The sequence below is a fragment of the Sitophilus oryzae genome, unplaced genomic scaffold, assembly GCF_002938485.1.
Source record: "Sitophilus oryzae breed Bouriz unplaced genomic scaffold, Soryzae_2.0 scaffold_359_pilon_pilon, whole genome shotgun sequence".
NCBI lineage: Eukaryota > Metazoa > Arthropoda > Insecta > Coleoptera > Curculionidae > Sitophilus > Sitophilus oryzae.
The window spans coordinates 2,249,289-2,266,183 of NW_022146928.1; the positions used below are offsets into that span (position 1 = coordinate 2,249,289).

The 16,895-nt window shown below is 31.2% G+C and overlaps 1 protein-coding gene across 1 annotated transcript in view; it reads right to left on the bottom strand.

The window, feature by feature from the left end:
• LOC115885046 (potassium channel subfamily K member 18) overlaps positions 1–16,895 on the bottom strand; it is a 555,195-nt gene that overhangs the window by 67,875 nt on the left and 470,425 nt on the right. The window contains exons 6-7 of the mRNA XM_030903795.1: positions 14,886–15,096; positions 14,087–14,238 (exon numbers count right to left, since the gene is read on the bottom strand). Of these exons, the coding sequence (XP_030759655.1) occupies positions 14,087–14,238; positions 14,886–15,096 (363 nt within the window). The remainder of the gene's footprint in view (positions 1–14,086; positions 14,239–14,885; positions 15,097–16,895) is intronic.

Genomic DNA, 16,895 nt, shown 5'->3' on the forward strand with positions numbered 1-16,895 from the left:
TAAAAGTTTCGAAGAATTTTGACACTAAGATCTTTATTGTTATAGCTTATGTAGCGTAACTATATTTTGGTAAAAGTTTTCGAAACAAAAAGCAATTTATGTTCAAAAATGTGACGAAACTGTTTCGCAATGTTTCTCAGCAGATATTTTGTTTCGATTTACGGTTACCGAGATACCATGATTGTACCTGGAATTTGCAGCACCCTGTATATTTTTTTGTCTGAAAAATATATAAAATCCTAATAAAAGATTATTTAGCAAAAAGTAGATGATATTATACTCTAATGATATTTTTTAGCAAAATTAATGGAATATTAAGTGAAAATTAATGCATTAGAGCAGGTCAAAATTAGACCTCCCAAAAAAATTATTGATTATGTCGATAGCGAATGAAGGATAATTTCCATAATAACTCTAACAATGAGACCAATTTTCTCTCATTAGTCGGTATTAAATTATGTCAATTATTACGTAAAACGTGTATAAAATTGATAAAATTGATTATGAGTAAATAGTTATGTGGTAATTCCATGTGGATGATTAGATTTAAACGTTTTAAAAATAAAATAACAAAAACATTTTTATAAATATAAAAAAAATTAATAAATAAATTTTACATTGGTGAAACATCTAGACCCTTAATGTTAGAATTAAAGAACATAAAGATTATTTAAGAAAGGGAGATTTTCACAAATCTAAGATTTGTCAGCATTCATGGGACACAGGGCACAGAATAAATTTTAATAACGCCAAAATTACAATGAAAGAAGCGATAGCCTTTAAAAGAAAAATAAAAGAGGCTTTTTTAATTCAATCTAATAAAAATAAATGTATTGCTTATGCATCTGTAAATGTTAGTAATCTATGGCAATCGCTTTTTTGATTTTAAAGAAGATAACATAAATAAACATAACATACGTAAAAATTAAAAATAATCATACAGAAAGTTTGGGGCTTTTTGGTTTTACCTTATTAAGTAATTGTTATCAGGTAGTAATTGTTAATTTTGAAGTTTAACTTGATATAATGTCATTTTAACAGAACGTTAACGGTTTCTTGTAGACGTATCTGTATTAAAAAAGTAAAGTGTTCTCGAATAGTTGAATTTAAATATTTTAAATGGTTTTTTTTTCTTTATTCTTTGTATTTTTTTGCTTCCGACGACCGAAAGAGATAACTTTCCGAAACGTTAAGCATTTTTTTCTTTATTAGGCAAATTTGTATTACTGCAAACATAACTTCTGACAAGCAGCATCCGTTTAGGTTTGACGCCCAGAAGTGTTTACAAAAAATAACTATTTTATTTTGTAGATTTTCTTGCAGTGCAGTGGCGAAATACCCATAAAGGATTTTTTTGGAGAGATGAATCCGCCACATAGGTATAGACATTTTCTTAAAAACATTTTTGTTATTTTATTTTTAAAATATTTTAAAACAGGCATTTACTTGCTGTTCTTTTTTCACCCGTTTACAAAAGTTTATATTTAAAATTATGATTATACAGGATGAGTTTCAAATAAGTGCAAATATTTTCAGGGCTGGTAGATCCCGATTCCCGATAAAAGAATAGTTATTTTTTATACAAGACGATAAAATGGTATTTTTTTAAAGATTAATTCGCGAGTGAATTAATTTCGGGAGACGATAATGCAATTTTATCGTCGTGTATAAAACAATATTTTTTTCCATAGCGAGTTACGTTTTAAAAAATATTGAGAAATTATTATTTCAAGGAATTTATTACGAGTAGAAAAAATATTGTGCTGGGTTGGCGTAGGTTTCTATGTAATTTGACAAATAAATAAAGCTGTCTCTTTAGTTGTCAGTTTTGAGTCAATATTTTTTAATTCTTTTTCGTGTCGATTGCTGATTGAATTGGAGCCAGAAATGGCTCAAAATAAAATAAGCAAATTACTAACAGATATTCAGGCTGAGGTGACAAACGCCATATCTAAACTACTTACATTTAAATCCCGAATAACTTATGAAATGGAATACAAAAATTTTCAAAAATGGAAGCAATTAAAAAATGTGCGAGAAGAAATAATGTTTTTAACCTATCCTCGCTGTTAAAGTTTCATTTAATCTACCCTTGCGGTTAAAGTACTATTTTATCTACTATTTTGATAGATATAAGGCAATTTTAACGTTGCTGTGGAAAAAAACATATTTTTTCTTTATTATTTTTCAAATAAGTCCAAAATAACTGAGTTATTTTACTTTAGTTAATTTAAAATAAATGGCTTTTCTGGGTTTTCTTTCTTTTAAATTTAATCTACTACTTATGTTGCCAAAGTATCATAAAATTATGCTTTTTAACTTAAAAATAAAATAAAAACTCCAAATTTTTTTTTCCAAAAATTTCAAATTTTCAAAACCTTTTTTTCGCAAAAAAAACTCATAGACGCCTTTCTAGAGTCGAAATATACTAGCCCTAAAAATAAAATCACTTTTAGCACACATATATACTGAAATAAGTTTAATTTAAAAACATTTTGAAAAATAAAATAAAAAAATTAAACCAATTTAAAGATCCAAAACCACTATTCTACTTCGATGCTTTTCCCGTAAGCAATTTTTGTAGGTGTTTTTCTTTTAAAAGCTCTGACTTCTTTTTATTTCTTTATACCACCCGAATCTAAATAATCGTAAAATATCAAATTTATGGCTGTGGCATATTAAATTTATATATCAAGGATTGTTTCCCACCGCCTGCTTGTGGTTTTTGAACGAAAAAAGAACGGTTTTATGTTAAATAAAGGAAACGATTTATGAGATCCCAGATTATTTATGTGCGCTCAAAACGTTGCCACTTTATTTAGGTCTCTTCCGCGATGGTATTAAGCAAAAATTATTTTAGTTTCTAGAAAATTATGACGCTGAAAATACACGGAACGGTAATATATTTTCCAAAATACTTGTTTTTACTTTTTATAAAGCTGTTATAAATGTAAAATATTTTATGATAGTTAATGTAATGTTTTTTAAAACTGGAAAACAAATTTCTTGCAGTATAATTCTTGCCATTTAACTGCTAATATAGAAATTGTGTGGAAAAAAACACAGTGTGGAATTAACACTGTGTTTGTCATAATCAACCTGCTCTCACTACCGGTTTCGAAGCCCTATTCCATCATCAGGTGAGCTTAGGTCCATTTTATAATTTGGCTTGCCTGAAAAAAATCCTTTTTACTATCGATAGTTGCGCCTCGGTGGTACAAAAGTACCGCCATTGTACGCAGGCCGTTATCTCCCGTGCGGGACTTAATATCTAACCAGTACCTACTTTCCGATAAGTCGGAATTAGATACTCTGCGCTGTATTTGTCATTTTGTGTGTGGAATGGACCCAAGCTCACCTGATGATGAAGTAGGGCTCCGAAACTGGTAGTGAGCAGGTTGATCCACATTATGATGAACACAGTGTGGAATTAAATTTCTATATTAGCAGTTAAATGGCAAGGATTCTTATACCGAGTGTTGCATCGTCGGACGGGACATAGGAAATCCCATGTAAATTTTAATGGGGTCAATTATTGGCTTCCCTAATTATTTTAGAGAATAATTCTATTTAGGTTTATTGAAGAGCACTAAAACAAATATTCAAAAGAATAACTTTAAATATTTTTTATTAGCACGTTTACGAGTTATCGCAGATTTCTTTTTAAATATTTCTCCTTTTTTATGGCCCTGTATTTACTTATGAGCACCAGTCAAGGTAAAAGATAACTGTCAAATGAAGTTGTCATTTCAGAAATTTACCTATTTAGTGCTTTATTGTTATTGAAAACTCATTCCTACATCGGAAATCTTAAAGATGTATTTATAAATACAAATTAATATGAATTAAAGTAAAATAAAGTAATCAATTACAAGGTTAATTATAGTATTATTACAATATTCAAAAACTTATTAATTTAGGGGTACTATTAAATTGATAAGAATGAATACACACATAATAAATGAACTGAAATTCTATTGCATTCGGCAGAAATAGCATTTTTTAACTCGTCTAGATTTGAGTATTTTTTATCCTTGTATATCCTGTTTTTAAATGGCCCCAGAGAAAGAAATCATTGGGCGAAATATCAGGAGACCTTGCTGGCCGATTTACTTATGATTTAGGCCAATAACGTTTCCGTTAAAACTATTGTTTAAATATTCCCGAACAGCCAGGGTACTATGTGCCGGGCAGCCATCCATTTGGTACTAAACGTCCTGATTTTCCCTAGCGGCATCATGTAAAGCAAGTAAAATATGATTTTCGAGTAGTTCCAAATAATATTCTGCATTTAAATTTCGCGTAAGAAATAATGGCCCGATAATATTGTGTCCGAATATCCCTGCCCAAACATTTACTTTCTGTGGATATTGCGTCCTTGTTTCGACAAACCTGTGTTGTGTGTTGTTTTCTTTGTTCCAATATCGAGAATTTTGAACATTGGGTTCATTATTTAAGTTAAAGGTGCATTTGTCAGTGAAACATATGTTTTTAAAAAATTCCCTATCAGTGTTTGCTCTTTCCATCATATCAAAACAAAACGCCTGCCGCCGTATTTCGTCCCCATCTCGTAGCTCTTGGTGCTTTTCATATTTGAAGGAATAGTATTTATGTCGTTTCAAAATTCGAAACGCTGTAGTGTGATATATTCCTATTTCATCCTCAAGTTTCCTTGTGCTGATCTTTCCATCGTTCTCTTCCACGCACAATAAAACTTCCAAGTCGGTATCATTTCTTGCATCTTTTCTTTGTTCTTGCCTTGCTTCACATCTGCAGTTATTTATTAGGGTACCTTTGGTCTCAAATCTCTGGATATTCCTTGCGATTGTAGATTTTCCAGGCATCGGTCTATTCGGATACAGAGCAGCAAACATGTCCGAAACCTTTTTGATAACTATTTCCTTAATAATAATTACATTTAATCATCAATACTTTTTCTTCGGTAGTGTAATTCATGGCTAATATTTTCGATGTAGGTATGAGTTTTTAATAATAATAACAAAGCACTAAATATATAAATTCCTGAAATGATAACTTCATTTGACAGTTATCTTTTACCTTGACTGGTGCTCATAAGTAAATATAGAGCCATAAGAAAGGAGAAATATTTAAAAAAATCGGCGATAACTCGTAAACGGGCTAATCAAAAATATCTAAAGTTATTCTTTTGAAAGTGGGTTTAGTGCTCTTCAATAAACCTAAATAGAATTATTCTCTAAAATAATTAGGGAAGCCAATAATTGACCCCATTAAAATTTACATGGGATTTCCTATGTCCCGCTCGACAATGCAACACCCGGTATAGTTTTTTAAAACTATATATGGGTATAAAACTATATATGGGTATAAAACTATATATAGTTTTTTAAAACTATATATTTTTAAAACTAGATATTTTTAAAACTATATATTTTTAAAACTATGTTTTTAAAGCTATATATTTTTAAAACTATATATTTTTAAAACTATATATATATAATTCTTATATAGTTTTTTAAAACTATATATACTATATACCATTCTAACTGCAATTTTTGTAGTCTTTTCTTTTACTGGCCGTATAATATAAATTTACGAATAAAATTTTCATATTATACTAGCTGATCCGGTTTCGTACTTTGTCGATATTGTGGTACATATCACTGATTAACCGAGTGATCAGGAATGATTGGGACCAATCAATTTTGATATCAAAAGAAAAAAGTCAGTGACTCACATGTTTTTTTTTTGGAAAAATATTCCAGTGATAACCTGTATGCACGTCCCTAATGAATTTATCTCCACTTTTTTAGCACTAAAATATGTAGTACTTGTAGTAACGTCTATCCTCAAAATTTTATTCGAATTACTAAAAGTACTTGGAAGAAAATTATAATAAATCGATAGAATATTAAGACTTTAACTCCCTGTAACTACGAAACAAGGCAGAATCGGACATATGTTAAAATGAAAAATAAAACGAATTTTATGTGGGGAATCTCCCTATAAGAGATGGCACATGTTTTGGTTTGGTTGGATGAAACACCTTGTTTATTTCAATATCTTTCTAGATTTTAATATGCGATTTTCTCAACCAGTTTGCCTTTATATAAACTCTGAATTTGTAGATATTAATTCAGTTTTAATCATGCTAATATCTTTAGCGAAACGCGCGTGTTGTGTTTATGGAGAACACCAAAACTAACACAGTAATAATGGGAACGAATTGATTTTACCAGAAACTTGTATTCATACTTTTACCTTATCGATATTTAATCATATTCTCAGTCTTCTAAAACGGTAGGAAAATTTGAAAAATTATAAATGGAATTAATCATTTTCGAATAAGCAAAATTTGTTATAAAGAATGAAAACTGAATTATTTTTCACTCAGGGTTAGATTTTTTCAGGATATCTAAATAAAAGAGTTTTTCTTTGAAAACATAAATTTAAATTTGAAGCAAAGAGAAAATATCTATACCGGGTGCATCTCAAAAATGGCTCACCCCTATCACTTTTTTATTTTTTCAGATAATAAAACGATATTTTATATTATATGCTAGTATGTGACATAAATTAGGATTGATTGATTTCTCAATTCAATTATTTTAGGGTACATTAGGTTTAACCTAGGATGAACCTAGGTTTAACGCAGAAGTGTTTACAAAAAATAACTATTTTATTTTGTAGATTTTCTTGCAGTGCAGTGGCGAAATACCCATAAAATATTTTTTTGGAAACTAAAAGCATTAGACGATCAAAACTATTTTTCCTTAATAAAAAAATAGTGTTTTTAACACAGCCATGGCACTCTAGATTGAAATTTAAAATGCGATTTGTTTTTAAGCGAATATGTCAAAAGTTGACATATAATAATATGTCATTCTATACAGAGTGTCATTTTCTATTGACTAAAGTAAAAATATACCGAGGGTGCCATTTAAAAATCAAAAGTTGTAGCCATTTCCGGTGAAACAAGAAGTGACCAAAAACAATTTGACTACATCGATTAATCCTAATTTATGTCATATAGATAGTTCGAAAAAAATATACAAAATCTCGTTTTTTTATCTGAAAAATTAAAAAAAGTTATAGGGGTGAGCCACTTTTGAGACTCACCCGGTATACCAGTATTATTTACATTAACACAAACACATATCCAACAGATTCCGTATAATTCACATGGCATGTTTAACGGAACAAAAATAAAAAGTTTGGGAATTTCCGCCTTCTCAGCACTTCGCTATAAATTTATTTAACAAATTGTTTCCGGTGGCAGGGCGGGCCAGCAAACAAATAAACATTAACGCATTTAAATAAAACATTACTGATAGCAGGAAAATATTGCGGAACTTGAGTTCAGCTTATTCTGACATTTTTCTTCTATTCGGGACAGTTTGCTTAGTCGGGGCCGAATTTGCATAGCCTTTTTGAAAGTTAGATGAAGCTTTATACTGCAACTTGGACCTACGATGTTATTTAAAATCCTTCTTTCGAGTCTCGCTATTTTATTATATTTTTAATAAAGAAAACTTTGGGGAACATCTACAGGATGTGTACGTGCATTTTAAGTTTCTAGAGAACTACAACATCTAGCTCGGAGATTTTTTGCACATCATAGTTTCACAACGAGATCTATCAACTAAAAATATTTTCAATATGGCGGCACTTCCGGAAATATCGGAAGTTGTCAGCAACTTTCTTATTTTAAATGGATGCCCTCATTTTAAATAAAAAAAATGTCTATCAACAATATGTGTATATATGTAAAACGTCAAATTTAGTGATTACCACAGCCACTGTGGCATAAAGAGAATACATGTGGCTATCTATTTAGAATTGAGCAATTAAAAAATTATCATAAATAATTTTTTTCAAATGGAAACCAACTTTTTTATTTCATGTTTTTTAAGTTTTAAGATTATACATGTTTTTTAAGTTTAAGTTATTTAGGATTTAGTTTTAAAGCGTATATTTTTCTTGATTTTAACCAATAGCCTATGACTTTAAACGTCACGTGATGTAAAATAATAGATCACAACTATAGATCTGGCGATATCATCTTGTGACGCTTTGTTCAAAAAGCAGCCGAGCCAACTTTGCGCTGCTTTTTTTCGATTATACGAAATATTATGAATAATATCAACTATTAGATCACTAAAGAACAAAAATACGAGATACATTTTTATAAATACACTTTATCTACAACCGTTTAGTTATAACGTTTTTACATCACTATTTTTTTAGTATTTCAGCTACGTTATGAGATTCATAACACAACTAGTGGTGTTATGAATCTATAACACAACTAGTTGCTATAATAATGAAAAACAACTACGAACATTTAAATATATTAACTTTTCCGGCAATAAAGATTTCGTGGCACGTACTGCGGCAAGTTCTACATCTGAAGGGAGACTTTCGGAATCGCTCATCGTAATTTTTAAAATGATTTTTCTGGGCAAAAAGTGCTCGCGTTTACTTGACAGGGCAAATTGACTTTTCAGCATAAATGTGACAAATGTCATAGTTAAAGGTGTTAAAGGTGGGCGACTAATAAACGAAAATTAAAACAGTATTTTCTTATTTTTCGGATGTAGATAAAACGTTGTCCATGACACGTGCGTTTAAACATGATTACAACACTCGTGTGATTAGAACGACTCATTCTACGACCTCGTCGTTCTAATCAGAAGTGTCTAGCCCTAGCAGTCAACTTTTAAGCTTGACCAATCAGGTTGGTTAGTGTGGTTATTTGAAGTGTGTTAATTCATTTGTGTTTGTCAAAAACTCCAACGTGATTGGTCGGGCTTAATAGTTGCTTGCTAGGGCTAGACACAAGTGTTCTAATCGTTCACACTCGTTGTTGTAATCATGTTCATAAACACACTTGTACTGTAAATAACTATTTTAAACTTATAAGGCAGGCAGTATTTATAATATAGAAACTTCAAATAATTCGTTTTCTGACAGATGGAAATAAATTGTCTGCCCGTTTGACACTTAATGTCAAAGGCATTATCAAGAGCATTCTGAGCATCATCAAGAGCATTCTGGAAATTAAAAGACAGGGTTTTCTACAATCATGACTTGAGCACAAAAACGAAACTTGCGGTGTACCGAGCGATAATAATTCCCACCATGTTATATGGAAGCGAAACCTGGGTGCCGTACCGCCGACACATGAACGCATTAAACAAGTTGCAACAGAGACATCTTAGACAACTCTTAAGAATAATATGGTTCCATCACGTCTCTAACGTATCGGTCCTTGAAAGGGCTAACTGCGAGAGTATTGAAGTCATGATTACAAAGTCCCGCTTAAGATTGGCTGGTCACGTATGCAGAATGCAAGAAAACCGCATACCAAAATCTCTGCTTTACGGTGAGCTTGTAGACGGTAAGAGGAGGCCGGGTGGACAACTCAAAAGGTTCAAGGATATTTTCCACGAAAACTTAAAGGGAATTAACAAGCAGAATGAGTGGGAAGAGGCAGCTCACAATAGAACGGAATGGAGAAGAATTGTAAAGTCAGTTAAGAGCGACAACCAAAAAGTGAAGAGGCAACAAGGCAATGAGATTTTTGAATGTCTGGAGTGCGGTAGACAGATAACATCACGTATTGGGCTTTTCAGTCACAGAAAAGCTCATGAAAGAAAACGCCTTGCGTGACCATCTTCTGATGCGTGTCAAATACTCGTCAGCGAATAATGGCGGTATGGTATGGTATGGTGGTAATGTCAAAGGAAAAAAGATAAAATGAAGAAAAATATACGTTTTCAAATTAAGTCTTAAATAGCTCAAAAACTATTTATTGTATAGGAACATGTTAAAAAGTAACAAATTGAAAAACCTTTTCATTAGTGAAATAAAAAAGTGGGTTTCCATTTGGAAAAAAATGATTTATGATAATTTTTTAATCGCTCAATTCCATGACAGCTACCGCCATTATTATATGACATTTGAACAAATTAATTTTTGAAATAGATAGCCACATATCTTCTCTTTATTTCACAGTGGCAGCGGTAATGAATAAATTTGACTTTTAGGCTATACAAGTTTTTTTCGTCCAAAAATTTTAAATATTTTTTTTCTCAAAAACATTTATTTAATGTTAGTTATACAAGGTAACAATTTGAAAACGAACAGTATTTAATATTGCCTCTGCCGATGATAGTATGAATATTTGGCGAATTACGTCAATTTACATATCAAGGGGACAATTTTTGAGGCATTTTTTGTTGTCGTGTTACTTCTTATCTCGTTTTTTTTTATCAGAAAAAATAAAAAAATTATACGGGTGAGCCATTTTTGAGACCCACCCGGTATACAGGGTGTCCCAGGCTGGGCATGCATTAGAAGTTTCTAGAGAACCACAATATCTAGATCGGAGATTTTTTGCACATTATTTTACAATCGTTTTACAACGAGATCTATCGATGAAAAATATTTTCAATATGGCGGCACTTCCAGAAATACCGGAAGTTTACAGCAACTTTCTTATTTTAAACGGGTGTTTATATATATGATATGATAATGTAGAGGATGTTTTAGGTCAGATACATTTGTTTTACGAGTAAAAATCCGGTTTCCATATGGATTCTACGCAGTGGTATTTTACAAAAACTACCTGTTTATTTTTGAAATTTTTCTTTCGTTGTCGAAATATCCAGTATTATTTCAAGATTATGATTTATACTAGACCGACTTCCGGCCGTTTAGATTTAAGACTACCGTAGGCCGATATTTCGAATTTATCTGACTTGTCGATATTTCTGCGGACCTGCCTGGGCTTTCGGCTTCCGCAGCAGGAGCGGCCGCACCGTGGAGAGCACTCAAGGGAGACGGTTTTTAACACTTATTTCCTAAGAAGTTTTATTTTCGAGGCAAAAACTTAAGCGTCGGCGAATACAAAGACGCCGCTCCCTTGCCGCAGCAGTTTCCTGCTGCCGCCTGTTTTTCCTCCGTTCGCGTTTAGAGCCACTCCATGGAAGTGTTTTGTTTTTTTACAAGGGGCGAATATGAATTGTGGGCGTACTGAATTTTGCCTTTTTGTGACGTAGAGCTGGGGTTGGACCGACTGAGAGATCTAGTGAGACAAGGTGACTTTTTTCGATGTTCTCTATGGGTATCTCTGAGACTATATGGTGAGTTATAATTCAAGAAAGGGGGCCAGTATTATTTCGTATGGTTCCTTCAACCGTAAAATTCGAGAGAAAAAGTATTGGGTGGCTTTGATAAAAACTTACTATGGAAAATGCTATATGAAATATAAAACCGCGAATATCTTAGACACCGTCAAAAATTTTAAAATACTGTAAATACAAAAAATGTTCATTTTTTAATTCTCCATCTACTGAAAAATTAATATACAAGGTGTTCCATTTAAAAAAAACGAAGAAAAATCTATACTAATATAGGTATAAAATCCGTAACTGACTGATATACTGATTAATCACGATCCTGCCCAAACCGCTCAACGTAAGCAGCTCAATTTTGGCATACAGGTTGATTTTAGGGTGTAGAGGTTCGATAAGAAGGGATTTTTCGAAATTCCAGTTCCAAGAGGGTGAAACCACCCCTCAAATATTACAATATTATTTATTTAAATGACGGTCAAGTTTCCGAAAAAACGCTTAAACACATATACGTATACAAAGTGTTTCGAAAAATCTGGTCTTTGATTAATCACGATCCTGCTTAAAGCGCTTGACGTAAAAAGCTGATTTTTGGAAAACAGATTGACTTTAGGGTGTAGAGGTTCGATAAGAAGGGATTTTTCGAAACTCGAATTCTAAGAGGGTGAAACTATCCCTCAAATATTAAAATATTTTTTATTTAAAAACCGGTGAGTTTTTCGGAAATATTCTTAAACACGTATATTTTATTTTGTTGTTTTACATATTTTAAAATTTTTTATAAATTTATACAGGGTGTTTCATAAAATATGACCATTAAGTAATCACGATTCTGCTTAAACTGCTTGACGTTTAAAGCTGATTTTTGGCAAACGGATTAACTGTGGGGTGTAGAGGTTCGATAAGGAGGGGTTTCTCGAATCTCAAATTCCAAGAGGATACAAAACGGTTAGTCTTTCGGGAAAACGCTTGGACAAGCATAATTTATTTGTTTTTTTACATATTTTGAAATTTTTAAAAAAATCATACAGGGTGTTCCAAAAAGTTGAGTAATTTATTAACCACTATTCTGCTTAAACTGCTTGACGTAAAAAGCTTATTTTTGGCAAACGGATTTTTCGAAAGTCAAATTCCAACGAGACGAAACTACCCTTCAAATATTACCAAGTTTTATAATAATATCGCCATATTGTTTTTTCTCATGCTGACATAAATGTGAGAAAATTTTATCCAGTATGTATTTTAATTGAAATTCTTGCTTTGCTTTATCATCACCATTACAAATGATTAATTCGACACGAACGAAGTCGCTGGTACACGCTAGTGTTAGTATATGACATTAGGATTGATTGACGTATTCAATTGTTTTCGGCCACTTCCTGTTTCACCGGAAATGACTACAACTTTTGTTTTTGAAATGGCACTCTTTACTTTATTCGATAGAAAGTGACACTTTGGATAGAGGGATGTATCAGATGTCAACTTTTGACATTTTTGCCTAAAACAAAATTGTATTTTGAATTTCAATCCCGAGTGCCATGGCTGTGTTAAAAACACTAATATTTAATCAAGGGGCCTTGGAAAAATAGGTTTGATGGTCTAATATGTTTTTAGTGTCTTGTCCTGATCGGTTAAAATATGCCCAAATCGTATCTTTAATCATATCTCAATTTTTTCAAGCGGAACGAGGGTGTCTCATTAGCATATTTTAAAAAAGAATTTTTTTTGGAATAATTTGTACCACATACTTTGTATTTCTAGTAAAATTGTCGTTTTGAACCGCATGTTATAATGTCAAATAAACCATATGCAAAAATTTCAAAAGCTGACATATTATATGTCATTCTATTCAAAGTGTCATATTCTATCGAATAAAGTAAAAAAATACCTAGGATGTTATTTAAAAATCAAGTTGTAGTAATTTCCGGTGAAAGAGGAAGTAACCGAAAATAATTGAATACGTCAATCAATCCTAATTTATTTATAATTTGTGTGAATATTTTTTATTTGTTTTGTTGCAATTAATAATAATACAATTAATAATAAGAGCCTCGTCGTTTTTAATAAAATCCAAAAATTCTCACATGCGATATATTAAAATTAAATGAGATTTGAAGTTCCGTTCTAATGAACTTAACTGAACATCTATTTCTAGCGTCTATCTACTTCAACATCATACGTGAAAATATATAAATAACAACCTTAAACAATGAAGGCATATAATTTACTCTAGTTTTAAAAATACTTTATTTTTTTATCTATAATTTTTATATTCTTTTTGGCAAATTTCCTTTACGCAAGTTTTTATTATAGAATATTCATTAAACAGAGTATCAATATCTACTTCTTTTAAATCTAAAATTTCTAAGATTTTAAATAATTCGTGGAAAAGAACTGTTTTTAAATTCAAGAAATTAATAAACCTGTATTTTTAATAATAAAGTTTTATTGTTTAATAAAAACATGGCTATTAAACAATTAAAAATCGCAGGATGCGGGACTTTTGGATCAAAATCGAGACTGCCCGACAAAATCGGGACAGTTGGCAACCCTGGGTATATCTTCTCCCGTCGCGTCATCGAAAGCAAGAAAACACAAATAACAAAGGAAAATACTATTGAAAATATCTAAATACAACTATTCAAGAATCCTTGAGTGTTCTTGAATTCTGAACATTCGATGCTCCTGTTTTTTCTGTTGAAATTACATCATATTATTATTATTATTTTCTTTAATTACAAGTTTGTAGTACTGTATTATATTTTGTACGTCCTCACTTACAACTTTGCGATATCCCCATTTTTTTACGCCAACGTAGATCCATGAGGAGTTTTCTGTGAACCTCTGAACCTCCTGAACCATTTTGGGAAGTACTTATTTACAGTAACATACCAATTTAACTTATTGAAAATTATTATAAAAAAATACGGCAAATGTACTTAACGCAAAGAAAGTTTACAACTACTTACCAATTGTTGTTAAAACAGTAAGAGAGTAGAGGAAAGCCTTGGCAAATGTCCATTCAAAAGGATCAACATGTCTGCCCCCGTCTTTTGTAACTACTAGAGGCTGTTGATGCGCTATTTCATCCTCCATGGATTTTAGCAGTTCGTTTTGAAACCTGGTCAAATAATCAACATTATAACTAGTAAATACAACTAACTGAATTTGAGTAAAAATATAAAACGTGTTATAGTTATAAAGTTATTATAGTATGAAAATTATCTAGATATTATAGTGCTTTTAATATGTATCCTTCAAGTTATTAAATAAGTTGGAAAGCTCAAAAACTTGACAATATTAATTTTAAGTTTATTATATAATTTAGTTATGTTTATCTTAAAATAATGAGTATTGATATGTTATCAATTTTTATCTACAACCGTTTAGTTATAACGATTTTACATCACTATTTTTTTAGTATTTCAGTTACGTTATGAGATTCATAACACAACTAGTGGTGTTATGAATCTATAACACAACTAGTTTTTATAATAATGACAATTCCCCACAAATATAATTAAAAAAATGTGACAAATGTCATAGTTAAAGGTGTTAAAGGTGGGCGACTATTAACGAAAATTAAAACAGCATTTTCTTATTTTTCGGTTGTAGATAAAACGTTGTATATGACACGTGCGTTTAAACATGATTACAACACTCGTGTGATTAGAACGACTCGTTGTTGTAATCATGTTCATAAACACACTTGTACTGTAAATAACTATTGTTTTCAATTTTGTTTAAAATTATGATTTATAGTATTACCTTGTTATTTCCTGTGCAGCTAAAATAGTCCAATTCTCCTTGTACAATATGTTCAGACCTTCAGTTATAATCCATAAGTTCTCCACCGTTTTGGTTCTTGCTTTTTCGTTTTTTACTTTCAACTGAGAACTTTGGTTTAGTGTATTTTTGTTGTTATTTGATGTGCCTAGAGATGTAGCTGCCAAGATCTGGTGCTGATAGTTTTGACCACCTGAAAATACAATATTCATGAATACTACCAAGTTTACCGTGGCTTACTATTTCATTTTTTTATAAAATTATTGTTTTGTCAAAATTTCAAAACAATGCAACATAATGACCACTAGCAAAGTTATACAATACAGTATAGTTCATGAACAAAGAAATTGTTTTTTTTTCAAGTTATACATATTTTAAAATAGCTCATTCAACGAAGATTACATTCTAATGTAATAGTTTACCATTGTTCAAACCTTTTATTTTTCATATATGGTGTACGTCAAAAATGTGCGGAATTCATTTAGACAAAAATAAGGGAAAATTGTGATTTGGCGCGTCTTATTTTTCGACCCTGTAACCACCGACATCCTATATTATTGAATCGTTCTACAGAGTGTCCCAAATTCGAGGTTCATAATTGGGATTCCAAAAACCATAAATCAAATCAATCAAATCAAATCAAAATAGTTTATTTACTTTTTTTAAACATTAATGTACACAATAAACAAAGAGAAAAAATTAAGTAAATGGGACTGTGTCGCGATTATAAAAAAAAAACCGATACACAAAAACAAAAACAGTAAATGTTTTTGTGTCGCACAGCCCTGTAAATATTTAAAACAAATATACATGCATAAATGATACAAAGATTAATACAAAGAATTCAAAATAAAATACATAAAATATACTCAAATACAAAAAAAAGAGAATGCAATCAACGGGAATGACCAGGAGGAAGGCTAGGGCACCAGGGAAAAGTTAAATTAAGTTGAAATCATCAGGTTATTATTAAAATTAAAAACTAAAAGGCGACGAAAGCAGGCAGGCAGGTTAGTCACTCGTTTAAATTTCTAACGGTTTTGTTTTTGTTGTTCTAAATATATAGACTTGACACTATTTACAAATTTTTCATATGAAAGCTCTTGAACGCATTTAGGAATCTGATGCCACAATTGAATCGCTACAAAGCTGAAAGATCTCTGAAATGCCGCAGTTCTGTGCTGGGGACTTTGAAATTATTTACATTTCTGGTAAAATAAGAATGTTCATGAGAATTGAAAAGTGAATTTAAATAGGGTGGTTTTCCGGTTTTAAAACTTTATAAATAAATGATAACATATGACATTTACGTCTATTGCACATTGATAATATAGAATTACTATTTAGGTATGGTGTAATGTGATGTCTATAGGGTATATTAAACGAGAATCGCATACATGAATTTTGAATTTTTTGTATAGATTTCGCTAGCCCTGCAGATAACGAGGCATCATAGACTATGTTACGGGCGAGAATTAAGGGGCTCAGTTCATTAAGGTGAGTTAATGTATCAGGACTGTGGGCACTCACCTTTATTCCCGTTCTGGACTCGTACCTGTTGATTTTTTGCTTGAACAAAACACTTGAGGATAGCGCGCGCTTGGAGGTGTACACTGTGTACTCGGCCGATCTTGTCTCTCTCTCGTCACGCTGCGTACTCGACTACGGCTACGTACCCACTAAGGTTTTTCGGGTAAAGGATGGGAGGAAGGGATAGAATCCAACATACCGCCCACCAAAATGAAATATTTTCCATTTTCGTTTGAGAATAGTAAAGTAAAATAAAAAAAAGTGAAAAAATGCGTTATGTTTAAAAGAAAGTAAGAGTGAAATTTATGAAGTTAAATTTAGAGGAAATTTAGAAAAATGCATTATTGGGGTTAATGCATGAGTGTAATTTAATTAAATATTAAGAGAGTTTACATTTGTTATAGAGTAGAGAAAAGTAATTAAATAAGAGATGTTAATTATGTTTATAATGAGATTATGTTT